This window comes from Pipistrellus hanaki (assembly GCF_964339955.1).
Source record: "Pipistrellus hanaki genome assembly, chromosome: 15".
Classification (NCBI taxonomy): Eukaryota; Metazoa; Chordata; class Mammalia; order Chiroptera; family Vespertilionidae; genus Pipistrellus; species Pipistrellus hanaki.
Window position 1 is genome coordinate 46,923,083 of NC_140517.1, and position 16,798 is coordinate 46,939,880.

The window sequence follows — 16,798 nt, forward strand, 5'->3', positions numbered from 1 at the left end:
TCTGGGGGTGCGGGGACCCGGCCTTCCGGCGGCGGCTGTGGGGGGCCCTCTGGTCGTGCCCAGGCGGGGAGGGTCTGGGCGGAGAGAGGGGGGATCCGGCGATGGGGACGCAGGCCCAGCCTTCCTGCCAGGACCTGAGGGGGGGCTGTGAGGGGACGGGAGGGGTGGTGAGGGGAAGAGAGGGGGGCAGTGAGGAGAGGGGGGCGGGGGGAGAAGGGGAGGCTAGATGTGGATGTAGTTAGAGATGGTGAGGAGACGCAGGGGTGGGAGGGGACCTGGATGGAAGGAGACAGAGACAAGAGGGGGGACAGGGACAGAGGGAGGGGGACAGGGACAGAGGGAGGGGGACAGGGGCCCAGAGGGAGGGGGACAGGGACAGAGGGAGGGGGACAGGGACAGAGGGAGGGGGACGGGGGCCCAGAGGGAGGGTCACAGGGGCCCAGAGGGAGAGGGACAGGGACAGAGGGAGGGGGACAGGGACAGAGGGAGGGGGACGGGGGCCCAGAGGGAGGGGGACAGGGACAGAGGGAGGGGGACAGGGACAGAGGGAGGGGGACGGGGGCCCAGAGGGAGGGGGACAGGGACAGAGGGAGGGGGAGAGGGACAGAGGGAGAGGGATGGGGGCCCAGAGGGAGGGGGACAGGGGCCCAGAGGGAGAGGGACAGGGACAGAGGGAGGGGGACGGGGACTCAGAGGGAGGGGGACAGGGACAGAGGGAGGGGGACGGGGACCCAGAGGGAGAGGACAGGGGCCCAGAGGGAGAGGGACACAGAGGGAGGGGTAGGGGACAGAGGGAGGGGGACAGGGACAGAGGGAGGGGGATGGGGACAGATGGGGGGGGGACGGGGGCTCAGAGGGAGGGGAACGGGGGCCAGAGGCGGGGACGGACCCAGAAGTGAGCGGGCGGAGCGGAAGGAGGTGCTGGGAGCAGTTGGGGCGCAGACTGATGGGTGCTGCAGTGCAGAGGCCGAGGCCCCGCAGGGAGGCGGTGAGGGAGGGACGCCCCGGCTTCTCTATGCCCTCCCCCCCCACCAGCCCCGCTCTGGGACCCTGTCGCCTTTCCCGTCCAAACCCCCAAATGGCCCCAAATTAAAGGTTCGCTGTTGCTCCACGTCCTGGCCTTCCCAGTGAGTCCCAGAGCGAGCTCAGACCGGCGCGGGCCGATCGCCGGGACCCGGCGGCTCTGTCCTGAGGCCGCGTGGTGGCGACCCCTGGCCCTCAGCTCCTGGGCCCGGGAGCTTCCGGTGCCCGCGGCCGGGTCTGGCCCCGGCGGGCTGGGCGCCGGGAGCCGCAAAGGCCCCCGGGAGCCCGCGCCGAGCCCATCGTCTCCAATGCCCATGGCTGCCGACATGCAGCCGGCTCCCCGGGGCCCAGGGGACCCCAAGACCCAGCTCTGTGCCAATAAATGGTTTTTTAAAAATATATATATTTTATTGATTTTGTACAGAGAGGAAGGGAGAGAGATAGTCAGAAACATCGATGAGAGAGAGTCATCGATCAGCTGCCTCCTGCACACCCCCCATTGGGGATATGCCCGCAACCAAGGTACATGCCCTTGACCAGAATCGAACCCGGGACCCCTCAGTCCCCAAGCCGACGCCCTATCCATTGAGCCAAACCGGTCTCGGCAGTAAATCGTTTTATAAACGGGACCGCCGAGATCCAGGCTGCGTGCCCATCAGGAGTCTGATTCCGATTCCCGCTCCCCCCCCCCCCAGCCCCCCCTCTATAGCCACTGAAGACGGAGGGGAGAGCATGGGGGGAGTATCTGACAGGGAGGGATTTCCCAGGAAGCCTCTGGAAGGGCTGGCACACAGCAGAGGGCGGAAAGGACACTCCCAGCAGAGGGCACAGCATGTACAATGGCACCAGGGCACGGTCTTTGCAAAAACAAAAACATCGCGCTGCCCCGTTTGGCTCAGTGGATAGAGCGTCAGCCTGCGGACTCAAGGGTCCCAGGTTCGATTCCGGTCAAGGGCATGTACCGTGGTTGCGGGCACATCCCCAGTGGGGGCGTGTGCAGGAGGCAGCTGATCCATGTTTCTCTCTCATCGATGTTTCTAGCTCTCTCTCCCTCTCCCTTCCTCTCTGTAATAAAATCAATAAAATATATATATTTTTTTTTAAAAAAAAGAAAGAAAAAGGGGGTTGGAGGGAGGGTCCAAGGTAGGGCAGCCAGGGAAGTGTGGGGATGGAAGCTTCAAGGATTCCCCCTCTCCCTCGGCCCCCTTCCCCGGCCCTTTCCCCAACACACACACACTGCGGAACCCGGGGCCCTCCTGGAACTGGGCTGCAGTCTGACTGGGAAGGTGGTCCAACACTGCCCCAATGTGGCGACTCCGGGTATTGCAGCCAAGGCTCCCATCAGTAAGACTGTCCGAACCAGGAGGCAAGTACCCAGCCTGGAGAACCTCGGGCCCAAAGGGCAGGCGGTCCCCGGCCCACAGGGTAGCGGAACTATGATTCTAACCCCCAGGCGGAAGGCGCTGGTCCTTTCCCCGGAAGCCCAGCGTGTCCGGTCATCCCCTGGAGAGGCCGCCTGCTCCCATCTCCGGCCGAAATGCAATGGTTTCTTTTCTCTCCTCCGTGCTCTTGCACCCAAAGGTGGAGTAACGTCTCCCTCTCTGAACAGACTCCTACTCATCCCTCAAAACCCAGCTCAAATTCTGGGTCCCTATCCTCAAACCTGAGAATGTGGGCCCCCAGCCCCTCCCCCCTCAGACCCAGGGGTCCAGGCCCCCAGCCCTCCTCCCTCAGACTCAGGAGTTCAGGCCCCCAGCCCTCCTCCCTCAGACCCAGGAGTCCAGGCCCCCAGCCCCACCTCCCTCAGACTCAGGAGTCCAGGCCCCCAGCCCTCCTCCCTCAGACCCAGAAATCCGGGCCCTTAGCCCCTCCTCCCTCAGACCCAGGGGTCCAGGCCCCCAGCCCCTCCTCCCTCAGACCCAGGGGTCCAGGCCCCCAGCCCCTCCTCCCTCAGACCCAGGGTCCAGGCCCCCAGCCCCTCCTCCCTCAGACCCAGGGGTCCAACCCCCAACCCTTCCTCCCTCAGACCCAGGGGTCCAGGCCCCCAGCCCTTCCTCCCTCAGACCCAGGGGTCCAGGCCCCCAGCCCCTCCTCCCTCACACCCAGGGGCCTGGCCCACGGACAGAGCCGCCGAGGTGTTGGCACGGAGCTGGCTGTGCTGACTCAGTCACATTTATTAGGTCTCAGAGGCCAGAGCCATGGTCGGGCGGAGCCAGGGCTCAGGGATTAAGCTGTCCGGTGTCTTCTCTTTCTCAGCGCTGAGCCTAGGAGAGGAGGAGACACAGGCAGGCAGGCAGGGACGTGGCGAGGGGAGGCGGGCACCGCGGACAGAGCCGCCCGCCGCCCCTCCCCGGCGCTCACCTTGTTGAAGAAGTAGATGGAGGTCAGGATGGTGAACATGGCGATGGCCAGCGTCACGTTCTGTGGGGAGCCGGAGGTCAGGGCCCTGTCCCTTCCCCCCCCCCCGCCCCGCCCTCCCCGTCCCACCGGCCCCGCCCTCACTTCTTGGAAGTTCATGGCCATGAATCCTCAGGGCAAAGATGCTTGACCTCCCTGTGCTGCTCCTGGGCCTCTGAGGGAGGGGAGGACGGCCAGTCACCAGAACCTCAGAGGGTTGTCTAGGAGACCAGAATGGTGGCCATGGCGATGGGCAAGGGCATTCTGGGTAGAGGGGCCATGGGGGGCAGAGGCTTGGGGGGGCGCCAGGAATGTCCTATGGGGGCCCGGCTGGGGTGGCTCAGGGGTTGAGTGTCAACCTATGAACCAGGCGGTGGCGGTTTGATTCCCGGCCAAGGGCCCATGGCCGGGATTGCGGGCTCCATCCCCGATGTGGGGTGTGCAGGCGGCAGTGGGTCAATGATTCTCTCTCATCATGGATGTTTCTCTCTCTACATCCCTCTCCCTTCCTCTCTGATATCAAGAAAGTATATTAAAAAAAGAGAGAGAGAGAGAGAGAGCCAAAACTGGATCGGCTTAGCAGATAGAGCGTCGGTCTGCGGACTGAAAGGTCCCAGGTTCAATTCCGGTCAGGGGCATGTATCTCGGTTGCAGGCACATCCCCAGTAGGGGGAGTGCAGGAGGCAGCTGATTGATGTCTCTCTCTCATCGATGTTTCTAGCTCTCTATCTCCCTCCCTTCCTCTCTGTAAAAAATCAATAAAATATATATATATATAAATACCTGCCTTCCTTTGTTCGGGCTGCTGACACAGAATACCAATAAAATGTATTTAAAACAAAACAAAACAAAACAAGCCGAAACCGGTTTGGCTCAGCGGTAGAGCGTCGGTCTGCAGACTGAAAGGTCCCAGGTTCAATTCCGGACAAGGGCATGTACCTTGGTTGCGGGCCCATCCCCGGTAGGGGGTGTGCAAGAGGCAGCTGGTCGATGCTTCTCTCTCATCAAAGTTTCTAGCTCTCTATCTCTCTCCTTTCCTCTCTGTAAGAAAAATCAATAAAATATATTTTAAAGAAAATAATAAAATAAAACAAAACAAAACCACACAGAGCAATAAAGGACACGGTTTAGCTGTCACTGCCCGAAGCCCTGTATGACATGCGTGCGGAATGCATCGGAACCCACTTACCCCTCGAGGCTGCGCCCGGAGGCACAGGCGCGGCTCCCTCTCCTAAGGCACCGAGAGGGGCACCACCTCGCCCACAGCCACACAGCTCGCGGGGGTGCGGCTGGGGCTCGAACCCGTCCATCCAACGCCAGGTGGCTCTGGCCGGCGGTGGGTGAACACCCTGGCCGGCCCTTTCCTGGAAGAAGGCGGAGACCCTCCGCCTGCGGGGAGAACAGACGGGGGTGCGGCACCTGAGGGCAGAGCAGAGACTGGGGGTCTGGGGGGTGAGGTGCGGGTGGAGGCCTCCTTGCTTCTGAAGGGCCCAGGCTGCGGGGCACCTGGGTTCAAGTCCCAGCGCTGCCTGCCACTCAGCTGTACTCCTTCAGTCAGGTTACGTAACCCTCCCGTGCCTCGGTTTCCCCATCTGCACAGCAGGGACGGGGATCATCGTAACGGCACCTCCCGGGCTGGCTGTGATAGCAATGAAATGGATTAGCCCAAGCTGGTTTGGCTCAGTGGCTAGAGCATTGGCCTGGGGACTGGAGGGTCCCGGGTTCGATTCCGGTCAAGGGCACATGCCTGGGTTGCAGGCTCGATTCCCAGTAGAGGGCTTGCAGGAGGCAGCTGATCAATGATTCGCTCTTATCATTGATGTTTCTATCTTCCTCTCCCTCTCTGAAATCAATAATAATATCTATCTATCTATCTATCTATATTAAAAAACAATGCCGAAACCGGTCTGGCTCAGTGGATAGAGCGTCGGCCTGCGGACTGAAAGGTCCCAGGTTCGATTCCAGTCAAGGGCATGTACCTGGGTTGCGGGCACATCCCCAGTAGGGGGCGTGCAAGAGGCAGCTGACCGATGACTCTCTCTCATCGATGTTTCTAACTTTGTATCTCTCTCCATTCCTCTCTGTGAAAAATCAATAAAATATATTAAAAACACACACACAAACAAACAAACTAACTAACAAACAAAAACAACAATGAAATGGATCCGTCCACGGGGTAGCCCGAGGCTGGCCAGGGCCGGGAGCCGGCTGCGGGGGGCGTGCCGGGACCTGCTCCCTGCGGGCGGGCGGGCGGGCGGGCGGGCGCTGGGCGGTAATGGGCAGGTGGGGCTGAGGCGCAGACGGCGGCTGAGCTCAGCGTCTGGCTGTGCGGACATGGCCGGGCCGGGCTTCGGGGGCCACCCCATCGGACCGCTCCTGCCCCTGCTGCTGCTGCTGCCCCAGGCCCTGGTGGAGGGGCCCTTGGTGTTCGTGGCTGTGGTGAGGTGCCCCCGGACCCAGCCCAGGCCCCCTCCCCCCCCCCCGCCCTCCCCCAGGCCGCCCTGACCCGTCCCCTCCCCAGGTGTTCCGCCATGGGGACCGCGCCCCGCTGGCCTCCTACCCCACCGACCCGCACAAGGAGGCCGCGTCCGCGCTGTGGCCGCGCGGCCTGGGCCAGCTGACCGCGGTGAGGAGCTGGGGCGGGGGTGGGAGGGAGGGAGGCCGGCGGGGAGGGGGGGTCAGCTGAGCCTGCTCTGTCCCCAGGAGGGGGTCCGCCAGCAGCTGGAGCTGGGCCGCTTCCTGAGGAGCCGCTATGACGCCTTCCTGAGCCCCGAGTACCGGCGGGAGGAGGTACTGCCATGCGACCTTCATCTGGCCCCCTGACCTCCCACCTCTGACCCCTGCTGGCTCCCATGCTCCCCTGGGGCCTCCGCCTCTGGCCTTTGGCCCCCGACCACGTTCTGACCTCTGATCTTGAATCATCGACTTCTGACCTCGTCCCAACCTGAGTCACACCTTAACCTCTGACCCCTGACCCCCCATCCACTCTAGCTTTGTGTTCTGGCCTTTGCCTCTTGTCTTCTCATTCTCACCAACACCAACCAGACCTGCTGGCCTCCACCCTCTCACTCCAAAACTTGACCGACGCTGTCTTTAACCTTCATTGAGTCAACTTGCCCTCCTGACCTCAGACCTTTGACCTCCACCTCGACCCTTCGCCAAATCTTTCTTTTCCTATCTCCTGACCTCTGACCCCTGACCCCTGACAGACACGTACTGAACTCTGACCCCGTGTCCTCTATCCGCTCTCCTATTCTTGGCCTCCAGCTTCCAGCCAGCATCCATTCTGATCTTCCTTTTGGACTTTCCATGACTCAGCTGACCCCTTAAGCCTACACACCCACCCAATCCCCGACCTCCAACCCGGCTGCTCCTGCCACTGACCTCTGACCCTTGATCCCAACTCCCAACACTGAAGTTCAGACATTCACATCTGACCTGATTTTTTTTTTTAAATATTTTAAATTGATTTTTTTACAGAGAGGAAGGGAGAGGGATAGAGAGCTAGAAATATCAATGAGAGAGAAACATCGATCAGCCTCCTCCTGCACACCCCCTACCGGGGATGTGCCCGCAACCCAGGCACATGCCCTTGACTGGAATCGAACCTGGGACCCTTCAGTCCGCAGGCTGACGCTCTATCCACTGAGCCAAACCGGTTTCGTCCTGACCTGATGTTTTGACTCCTGCCCCGTGTCAACCCCAAAGCGAATCCAAAGCTTTGCGGCTAACCTCCGACCCCGACTGTGGCCCCCTTGTGACTGCCGCCCCCTCGCCTGCACCCCCGCTCCCCCACCCCCAGGTGTACATCCGCAGCACGGACTTCGACCGGACGCTGGAGAGCGCTCAGGCCAACCTGGCGGGGCTGTTCCCCGAGGCCGGCCCGGGGCGCCCCGAGGCCGCCTGGAGGCCGGTCCCCGTGCACACGGTGCCGCTCGCCCAGGACAAGGTGGGGGGGGCGGGGGGGCGGGGGGGCGGGCCCGGGGTGGGATGGGCCCGGGGTGGGGGTGGGGCGGGCCTGGGTGGGGCGGGCCCTCGTGGGAGGCGTGGGGAGAGGGAGGCCCCCAGGAGGGGCGGCTCCCGGGAGCCGGAGTGGGAGCCGCAGGAGCTCCGGGGGCAGTTGTCCGGTGGGTGAGCCTGTCCCCATGCTGGGCAGCCAGGCCCGGGAGGGACAGGGCCACAGCCCCGACGCCCCCACCGGCCCCTGCTGCCCTCTCTGAGCCTCAGTTTCCCCCAGCTGCTGAGGTTCCCCACGCGCAGCTGCCCCCGGTACCGCGAGCTGCTGCGGGAGGCCACGGAGGCCGCGGCGTACCAGCGGGCGCTGGAGGGCTGGGCGGTGAGCGGGCGCGGCCGGGCGGCGGGCGGCGGGAGGAGCGGGGGGCGGGCGGGCCTGGCGGTCCCCCAGCCTCACCAGGCCCGTCCAGCAGGACTTCCTGCCTCACCTGGAGAACTGCACGGGGCTGTCCCTGGTTGGGGAGCCGCTCCGCAGGGCGTGGAAGGTTCTGGACACGCTGATGTGCCAGGTGAGCTCCCCCCCCCCTCCCCGCCCCCGCCTCCAGCCTCGCAGCTCAGTGCCCATGCCCCTGCAGGCTGGCCACTCAGGCCCTGGCGCCTCCGTCTCTCCATGGGCACCGTGGGGCTGGGGTTGCTGTGAAGATCAAAACGGGTCAATCCATCCATGCAACATGCCACACTCGGGTTCAAGGTTACCTGTTGGCAATTCCTCTTTGTGGCTCTATTATCCCCTGGCATGGCCTGGAGCTCTCTCTCTCTCTCTCTCTCTCTCTCTCTCTCTCTCTCTCTCTTTTAAAATATATTTTATTGATTTTGTACAGAGAGGAAGGGAGAAAGATAGAGAGTTAGAAACATTGATGAGAGAGTCATCAATCAGCTGCCTCTTGCACACCCCCTACTGGGGATGTGCCCGCAACCAAGGTACATGCCCTTGACCGGAATCGAACCCGGGACCCTTCAGTCCCCAAGCCGATGCTCTATCCATTGAGCCAAACCGGTCCTGGCTCTCTCTCTTTTTTAAAAAAATGTATTTTATTGATTTTTTACACAGAGGAAGGGAGAGGGATAGAGAGTTAGAAACATCCATGAGAGAGAAACATCCATCAGCTGCCTCTTGCACACCCCCCACTGGGGATGTGCCCGCAACCAAGGTACATGCCCTTGACCGGAATCGAACCTGGGACCCTTCAGTCCGCAGGTCGACGCTCTATCCACTGAGCCACACCGGTTTTGGCGGCCTGATGCTCTTCTTAGGCTTGGCTTCCCCCAAATGTGTGTGATTAGGGGGCTGCCTCAGACCCCCCCCCCCCCCCCCCCGGGGATGCTAGGAATTTCTGTGGATTTCTGTGGGACTGGCACCATGAGACGGCGCCCAAGTCCCAAATGGCTGAATCCTGAAACACCTCTGGCCCCAGGTCTCAGGTAAAGGCTGCCGGACTGCGGGGTGATGGCGATTACTAGAAATCATCGCTATTGGCCCAGCCACCACTTCCTGACCTGGCCAGCCAGCCCCAGCGGCGTTCAGATTGGGGTGGGGGGGGGGACGGGGACGGGGAGAGGATGGCAGGATCACGCACAGGCCTTGGGAGGGCGAGGGGACACCAGGCCACATTGTCCTCTCTCCCTGTCTCTCCCCAGCGAGCCCACGGGCTCCCCCTCCCGTCCTGGGCCTCCCCGGATGTCCTGCAGACACTAGCCCAGATCTCCGCCCTGGACATCGGGGCCCACGTGGGCCCCCCCCGGGCAGCAGAGAAGGCCCAGCTGACAGGGGGTGAGGTGTGGGGCGGGGGGCGGGGGGCGGCCGGCCGGCCGGGCACCTCCCTCTGGGGGTTCTCAGCACCCCGGTCTTGCCCCCTCAGGGATCCTGCTGGACGCCATCCTTACTAACTTCTCTCGGGTCCAGCGCCTGGGGCTGCCCCTCAAGATGGTGATGTACTCGGCTGTGAGTCTTTGGCGAGGGCGGCGGCGAGGGCCTGGGGAGTGGGGGGGGGGGGTGGTTGTTGGGGTGAGGAAGAGCCAGTGGTCTCCATGGGATCTCGGCACTGCCTTGGGTAGCTCACAGCTGCAGACATATCACTAGAGGTATAGCGCCTGGAAGGAGGGAGGGGATGGAGTTGTGAGAAAGGATTCAGCTCCTCTGGGAGGGCAGGCTGTTGAATTGAGCTGTCCGATCATATTGTGCATCCATTTGACCAGTGTTTTTTGTTTTTGTTTTTAATATATTTAAAAAATATATATATTTTATTGATTTTTTTACAGAGAGGAAAGGAGAAGGATAGAGAGTTAGAAACATCGATGAGAGAGAAACACCGATCAGCTGCCTCTTGCACACCTCCTACTGGGTATGTGTCCACAACCCAGGTACATGCCCTTGACCGGAATCGAACCCGGGACCTTTCAGTCCGTAGGCTGACGCTCTATTCACTGAGCCAAACCGGTTTCAGCTATTTTTATTGATTTTTTTTTTACAGAGAGGAAGAGAGAGGGATAGAGTGTTAGAAACATCGATCAGCTGCCTCTTGCACACCTCCTACTGGGGATGTGCCCGCAACCACAGTACATGTCCTTGACCAGAATTGAACCTGGGACCCCTCAGTCCGCAGGCCGATGCTCCATCCACTGAGCCAAACCGGTTTCAGCAATTAAAAAAATAATAATAATAAAAAAGTATATATATATATATATATATATATATATATATATATATATATATATATAAAATTTCAGAGAGGAAGAGGGATAGAAACATCAATGATGAGAGGGAATCAATGATCGGCTGCCTCCTGCACGCCCCACACTGGGGATCAAGCCCACAACCTGGGCATGTGCCCTTGAACCAGAATCCAACCTGGACCGTGTGGTTCTCAGGTTGACGCTCAACCACTGAGCCACCACTGGCAGGGCCACTTGGCCAATCTGTGTTAAATGACCCCCTGTACCGGGTGGGACTGCCTCCAGGGTGAGCAGATTTGGGGGCTGGGGTTCTAAGGGGCCTGGGGGCGTCTGGGAGGCAGGAGTCTAGGGTGCAGGGGGAGGGGTCGCGAGGAGCCAGCTCAGCCCTCATCTGTTGGCAGCACGACAGCACCCTGCTGGCCCTCCAGGGGGCCCTGGGCCTCTACGACGGGCACACCCCGCCCTACGCTGCCTGCCTGGGCTTCGAGTTCCGGAGGCGCCTGGGGGACCCTGAGGAGGACGATGAAGATGCAGGGTGAGGAGGGGGCACCTGGGAATGGGCGGGCAGAGCTCTGGAGAGGAGGGGTGGTGGCGGGCAGAGGACGGCCCAGCCCCTCCATTTGCATGCTCTGGTCTAGATTTGGGGTCGGCGGTGGGGGCGGGGAGGAGGAACCCGGCTGCCATGACCCCTCTCTCTGCAGGAATGTCACCGTCTCCCTCTTCTACCGCAACTCCACCGGCCTGCCCCTGAGCCTCAGCCTCCCCGGGTGCCCAGGTCCCTGCCCGCTGGGCCGCTTCCACCAGCTGACCGCCCCGGCCCGGCCCCCAGCCCACGGGGTCCCCTGCCACAGCGCCCATGAGCCTGCCTCTCCCACAGGTGAGGCCCTGGGTGCTGGGGTGGGGACAGGAGGGTTCCAGTCCCGAGACTCACCCCTCATGTTCTCCCTGCAGCCACCATGGTGCCCCTGCTGGCTGGGGCTGTGGCTATGCTGGCGGCGCTCTGCACGGGGCTGGGGCTGCTGGCCTGGAGACCCGGCTGCCTGCGGACCTGGGGGGACCCTGTGTGAGCCGCGGAACTGGGCACCCCTCCCCACTGCTGACTCTGGACCCCAACATGTGTGCTCACCCGCTGTACCAGCTTCTGTGACTTCCTGTGTGCGCGCGCGTGTGTGTGGGGGGTGTGGATGGACACACAGGGCCCCTAGCCTGTTAGTCACAAGTGGTTGTGTGCACACACATGTACATGGCTTGTGCACATGCATGCAGTTCATGCACAGATGTCTGGATGGTTCTGCACTTTAACGTGTGCACTTTCTGCATGTGATGGCACATGTCTGCATGTCGACAAGCCCCTACGCACACGTGCAGTCTACATCGGTGTGTGAAGGTGCCTCTAGGGGCGTCCTGATGTCTTTCTCTACATACATGATGGCATGTAGCGAGAAACAAGGCGAGTCCTCTTGGATGCCATGTCCAGGAGACAAGTGGCACCTCCAGCCCTCTAGGCCCCTGGGGAGGGGTCAGGCCCCTCTTGTATCTGGAGCTGAGCCCGGCCCCAAGGCTGCCCAGTGCCCAGCCTGAGGCTGCACGACTCGGGAAGCCACTGGCCTGTGCTCCCATCTCAGGGCGAGTCGGACTGCAGCACCTCTGAAATTCACCTCCCAGGAGCACTGCCATGCGGCCATTTAAATAAAATGTCCGAGTCAGGTCCCAGCCACATCTCAGCGGCTCATGTGCCATATGTGGCTGGTGTGGTGGGCCCAGGACTCAGCACTCATGCTCCTGCGGCCACTGCCCTCCCCACCAGCCAGGCACCAGGCTCAAGTGTGTGAACACCCCGGATTAGAACACTGGGGGGTGGGGTGTTGGTGTGGCAGGCAGCCACTCACCCAGTGCCCACCACATAGGGTAGTCAGAGAATAGAAGTCAATCCCAGCTACCAGGACCCTCCAACCCTCCCCAGGGAAAACAGGGTGCGGAACCCCCTGGACTATGAAAGCTGGGGCTACCAACAGAGCCTGGCCCAGCATTGTGGGCAGGGGTCCGATCGTGCCCTGGGCTCAGGCGCAGTCACCCGCCTTCACACCCACCGCTGATGCTGGACTGGCCTTAGAAGGGAGACAGCCACACCCAGAATCCCCTGCACTGGGTCCTGGGAGGGACCAGCTCCTTCTCACTCAGGGAAGGCCCACCTGAATTCCCGGGTTTCCCTGCCCTGCTGCGGGGGCGGCTCCCAGGGACTGGCGGAGCCCGGCCCTCCCGGCAGGACCCACGGAGACAGGCCCGGGCCAGAACCCTGCGCCATGAGGGTGCTGGCAAAGCCTTGGCACGGGGGCCACACCCAGCACCACAGTTCACGGCAGCGATGCGCACCACGTAAGCCCTCACCCCCACCCCCAGCGGGATTCCTGGTGCCAACACTGAACCCAGACACTGGCCAGAAACCACACATGCAGCTGGACACGGTGACTGGCCTGGCAGTCCCTTCTCCCGGTGAGCAAACAGCAAGCTGGCTTCAGAAGGGAAAGGAGTTACAGACAAAAGTCCTAAGAGAAAAACCAAGACAAATGAGTGTGCTTAGAACTGAAGTGCTGTATATGCTTATTTAAAAAAAAAAAAAATATATTGATTTTTTTTACAGAGGAAGGGAGAGAGCTTGAAACATCGATGAGAGAGAAACACTGACCAGCTGCCTCCTGCACAGCCCCACTGGGGATGTGCCCGCAACCAAGGTACACGCCCTTGACTGGAATCGAACCTGGGACCCTTCAGTCCGCAGGCCAACTGTCTATCCACTGAGCTGAAATGGTTTCAGCTATGCTTAAGTATTGAGTGAAAACAATGCATTAACAAATAAAAACAGTACAAGCTTCGTGTGGTAAGCTATGGGGTCTCCCCGCTGGGCTTATAGTGCTTTGGGGGCCTGAGGGGGCCCACCCACATGCCATTTCGGCTGGAATGCAAGAGACCTGCTGGGTTCTCCACGGAGCCACCGTGCCCAGGTAGCTAGCTCCCCTCCACCAGCTCTGGCCAGGGACACCCATGAGGTAGTGAGGAGCAAGGACACCGTGTTCTTCTGGGCTCCTCAAAACCTGGGTGAGGGTGGTCTGCCCATAAAAAACTCAAGAACAGCCTTAGCCAGCATGGCTCAGTGGATAGAGCATTGGCCTGCAGACTCCATCTCCAATAGAGGGTGTGCAGGAGGCAGCCGATCAGTGATTCTCATCATTGATGTTTCTCTCCCTCTCTTAAATCTATATACATACGTACATACATACATATATACATCTTAAACACAGAACAGATGGGCGGTCCCTCAGGGGACTTTACATGCCCCCAAGCCAGCTCCCTAAGCTCTGGGTATTAGTGCTCCTCAGTCCCACAGGCCTGGATGCAGTAACGGGAACGCCAAATCCCAGGAAGATGTTGGTGGGCTCCTTGGACACATGTGGCTCAGAGGCAGGTGCTCTCTGACTTGATCTCTTCTGGATCTCCATCAGCGCCTCCAGCACCGTCATGTCATTGCCTGGCAGGTCGGCCAGCTGCAGCCGAAACTCGGGGTGGCCGGCCAGTGCCATCAGGCGCTGATACATGTCCCGTGTGAAGGGCATATCCTCGGGCGCAGGACATGGAGCCTGCTCAACCGCAGGCCCATGGTAGATCCACTGCAGCATGCCCAGCTGACGCACCAGCGGCAGAGCCTGCTCCATGGAGAACCAGGTCCCGGAGGGGCCCTCGAACTGCAGGAAGGACGGCCAGCGCCGGCGCCAGGCCTTCAGCAGCCAGGCGAGCAGTGCCGTGGGGCCGATCCACTGCCGATCCCTGCAGAGGCAGTTGAAGATGGCGTCGTTGGTCAGGTTGCCCAGCAGTGCCAGCTCCCGGAAACCCAGGACCAGGGCCATGCCGCCTTGGTCATACACCCGCAGAATCCAGGCCGCCATGTGCTCTTGGGGCTCCTGCCTGAAGTGCTGTGCAATGGCCAGGAGCTCGGTGTACGTGTAGTGGTGGTGCGCCTGCCACTTCGTGCTCTCGGCCATGGTCTCAGCTGCCCTGGAGGGAAACAGCAGGAAGCCTGAGGGGTGCTTCTCCAGGAGCCGCAGGCAAGGACACAGGGGCACCAGGCGTGGGAAACGAGTTGCAGCCCACCACACCTCCCCGGAGCTGGGGCCCCTCAGACCCCTGGGTGTCAAAGGTCCCAGGGGGCACAGAATCCTCAGGAGAGGTCAGAGCCCAGTGCTGGACATCACGGGGGCCCCAAGCACAGCCCCCCCTATATAGACCTCCCCGTACCCAATGGTATCATTGTGAAGGATTCAACCAAGTGAGAAGCATGCCCGGCTCAGCTAACTGCTCAGCCTTTGCCTTGACCTCAGCATAATCCACACATTCTATGAATGAGGGAGCCTCTTCTGTTCTTACCTAGAGGAATGGCGCTTCAATCCACGGAAGAAACACCTGCAGGAAGGAGTGGGGGAGGGGAGGTCAGCGGGGCACAGGGCAACCATGGTCCCCCATCCACACCACCCAAGAGCCAGGGCCCCTCAGACCCCCAGGTGTCAAAGGTCCTGGGGGGCACCGTGTCTTCAAGAGAAGTCAGAGCCCAGTGCTGGACATCATAGGGGCCCCAAGACCCCCCCCCTCCCCCCCCGCCGTGTTTCTATCTAATCCCAACTGCTCCTGCACCTACCTCCTTACTCATCTCTGCACAGTGGCGGTCACGTGATTCAGGGTGGCTTGGCAGCTTGGGGGCTGCCCTCCCTGGGAACCCTCAGCTGTAAGGCCAGGCCACAGCACCCACATAGGAACCTCCACCTCAGCCAGGCAGACAAGTCACAAACGGCGCCTCAGGTCAAAGTGGCATTAGTGGGGATCAAAACCAATCTGTTTAGCCCTAGCAGGCTTAGCTCAGTGGTTAGTGTTGGCCCATGGACTGAAGAGTCCAAGATTTGATTCCGGTCAAGGGCATGTACCTCAGTTCCAGGCTCAATCTCCAGTCCTGGTCAGGGAGGCACCCAACTGATGGGTCTCTGCTTCTCCCTAAAAAAAAAAAAAAGGGAAAAATACCCTTGGGTGAGTATTAATGACGACAAAAGCCAACCTCCTTGGTTCTGCCGCCTTGGCTGCAGGGAAGAGGGAACAGAGAGCACCCCATCACCCTGCAGCACCCCAGTGTGCACGGAGGTTGCAGAAATAAGGCGGGGAAAGCAGAGTCTCTGTACATGCAAGTCACCGGGCTCCTGAGCACCCACATTGGAACACCACCACAATGTAGGTCTTCCTAACTAGAAATCTGTAACATTAGAAATGGAACATGGTTATTATGGAGTTAAGAAGGTACTTCTGTCCTTACCAAGAAGGATGGGGGCCGGGGGGCTGTTGACTCCTGGAGGAACCACCTGCAGGAAGGGGAAGCAGTCAGTGGGGTGCAGAGCAACCACGGGCCCCCATGCACCCCTCCCCAGAGCCAGGGTCCCTCAGACCCCGGGGTGTCAAAGGTCCCGGGGGGCACCATGTCCTCAGGGGAGATCAGAGCCCAATGCAGGACATCACAGGGACCCCAGTCCCCCTCTTCATCCAGGCCCCAGAGCCACTTAGCAGCAGTCCTAAGGGGACACACAGATACGACTCAAAGATCCAGGCAGGCCGAAACCTGCTTGGCTCAGTGGATATGTTTTATTTTATATTTATATAAAACATAAAATCAAAATAATCTGTAAAAGAACATCAAAAGAAATATATACATATATATTTTAATATATTTTATAAATTTTCCACAGAGAGGAAGGAAGAGGGATAGAGTTAGAAACGTCGATGAGAGAGAAACATCGACCAGCTGCCTCTTGCACACCCCCTAGTGGGGATGTGCCCGCAACCAAGGCCCATGCCCTTGACCGGAATCGAACCCGGGACCTTTCAGTCCGCAGGCCGACGCTCTATCCACTAAGCCAAGCCGGTTTCGGCTCTCCCATCTTTCTAGTAATTAGTGGACACCATCCCAGTAGAACTTTTCTTGTTTTGAGGCCGACCATTCAGGGAAAGATGGACAACATGGCGGAGGCCCGAGAGGGCGCCGAGAAAGCGGAACAGAAAAGGCGGGACAGGCCCCGCCGCCCAGCTGCGAGCGTCCCCCCCCAACTCGCTCCAGACGCCCCAGCCCACCCCGCGGGGCGAAGGCCGTGACCCCAAACCACGCGACAACGCCGCCATCCCGCCACAGCCCCGGCACCTGACACGCACGCGGGGCCCGGACCCCCAAAGCCCAGCTGCGCAGACGGAACGAAACCAAAGAAAGAGGAAGGACTCACCCAACTCGAACTTCCTCCTCTGGGAACGTGGCTGGCCTCGCGCCCCACTTTATAGAGCGCGCCACCCGCTCGCAAGGACCCCCCCCCCCCCCCAACCCCGCGGCCAGTCTGGGCTCCGCCCCGAGGCGTCCAGTATTGGCGCCGGTGCCAGAAACCCCGCTTCGGTGCTTGGGGAAGGAACACAGTGTCTGTTCCCGGTAGAATATTCCTGAACGGGAGATACAACGTTGTCCCTGAGAGGCGGAGAATAAAAACCAAGGAAATACCGCCGCCTGTTGTCCAGTCATGAGCGTCAGGCAATTCTGTGGACGGCCCCAAAGAAGGAGCGGGCAGGGGGAAGGACCCCGAATTGGGGGCGGGGCCTGGAAGGGGAAACTCGCAATGCC

General features: G+C 60.6%; 4 protein-coding genes across 4 annotated transcripts in view; 2 read left to right on the plus strand and 2 right to left on the minus strand.

The window, feature by feature from the left end:
- Positions 1-1,192, plus strand: part of LOC311633893 (C5a anaphylatoxin chemotactic receptor 2-like) — a gene marked incomplete at both ends in the record, with an annotated part of 2,042 nt that extends 850 nt beyond the window's left edge. The window contains 2 exons of the mRNA XM_084906899.1: positions 1-7; positions 1,129-1,192. The exon at positions 1-7 is cut by the window's left edge and continues 850 nt beyond it. Of these exons, the coding sequence (XP_084763025.1) occupies positions 1-7; positions 1,129-1,192 (71 nt within the window). The remainder of the gene's footprint in view (positions 8-1,128) is intronic.
- LOC311633470 (kallikrein-5-like) overlaps positions 1-16,798 on the minus strand; it is a 176,453-nt gene that overhangs the window by 99,472 nt on the left and 60,183 nt on the right. The window lies entirely within an intron of this gene.
- ACP4 (acid phosphatase 4) lies at positions 5,755-11,273 on the plus strand (the record flags this gene model as incomplete). The annotated part of the gene is made up of 11 exons (XM_084906160.1): positions 5,755-5,859; positions 5,942-6,046; positions 6,124-6,210; positions 7,223-7,369; positions 7,658-7,756; positions 7,848-7,943; positions 9,073-9,205; positions 9,294-9,376; positions 10,509-10,642; positions 10,809-10,984; positions 11,059-11,273. The coding sequence occupies 11 exons, from the start codon at positions 5,755-5,757 to the stop codon at positions 11,172-11,174; spliced, it is 1,281 nt and encodes a 426-aa protein (XP_084762286.1). The 3' UTR covers positions 11,175-11,273.
- LOC311633496 (Friend virus susceptibility protein 1-like) lies at positions 12,680-16,362 on the minus strand. The gene is made up of 4 exons (XM_084906257.1): positions 16,334-16,362; positions 15,458-15,503; positions 14,527-14,562; positions 12,680-14,157 (listed from the first exon to the last, which is right to left on the minus strand). The coding sequence occupies exon 4, from the start codon at positions 14,142-14,144 to the stop codon at positions 13,434-13,436; it is 711 nt and encodes a 236-aa protein (XP_084762383.1). The 5' UTR covers positions 14,145-14,157; positions 14,527-14,562; positions 15,458-15,503; positions 16,334-16,362; the 3' UTR covers positions 12,680-13,433.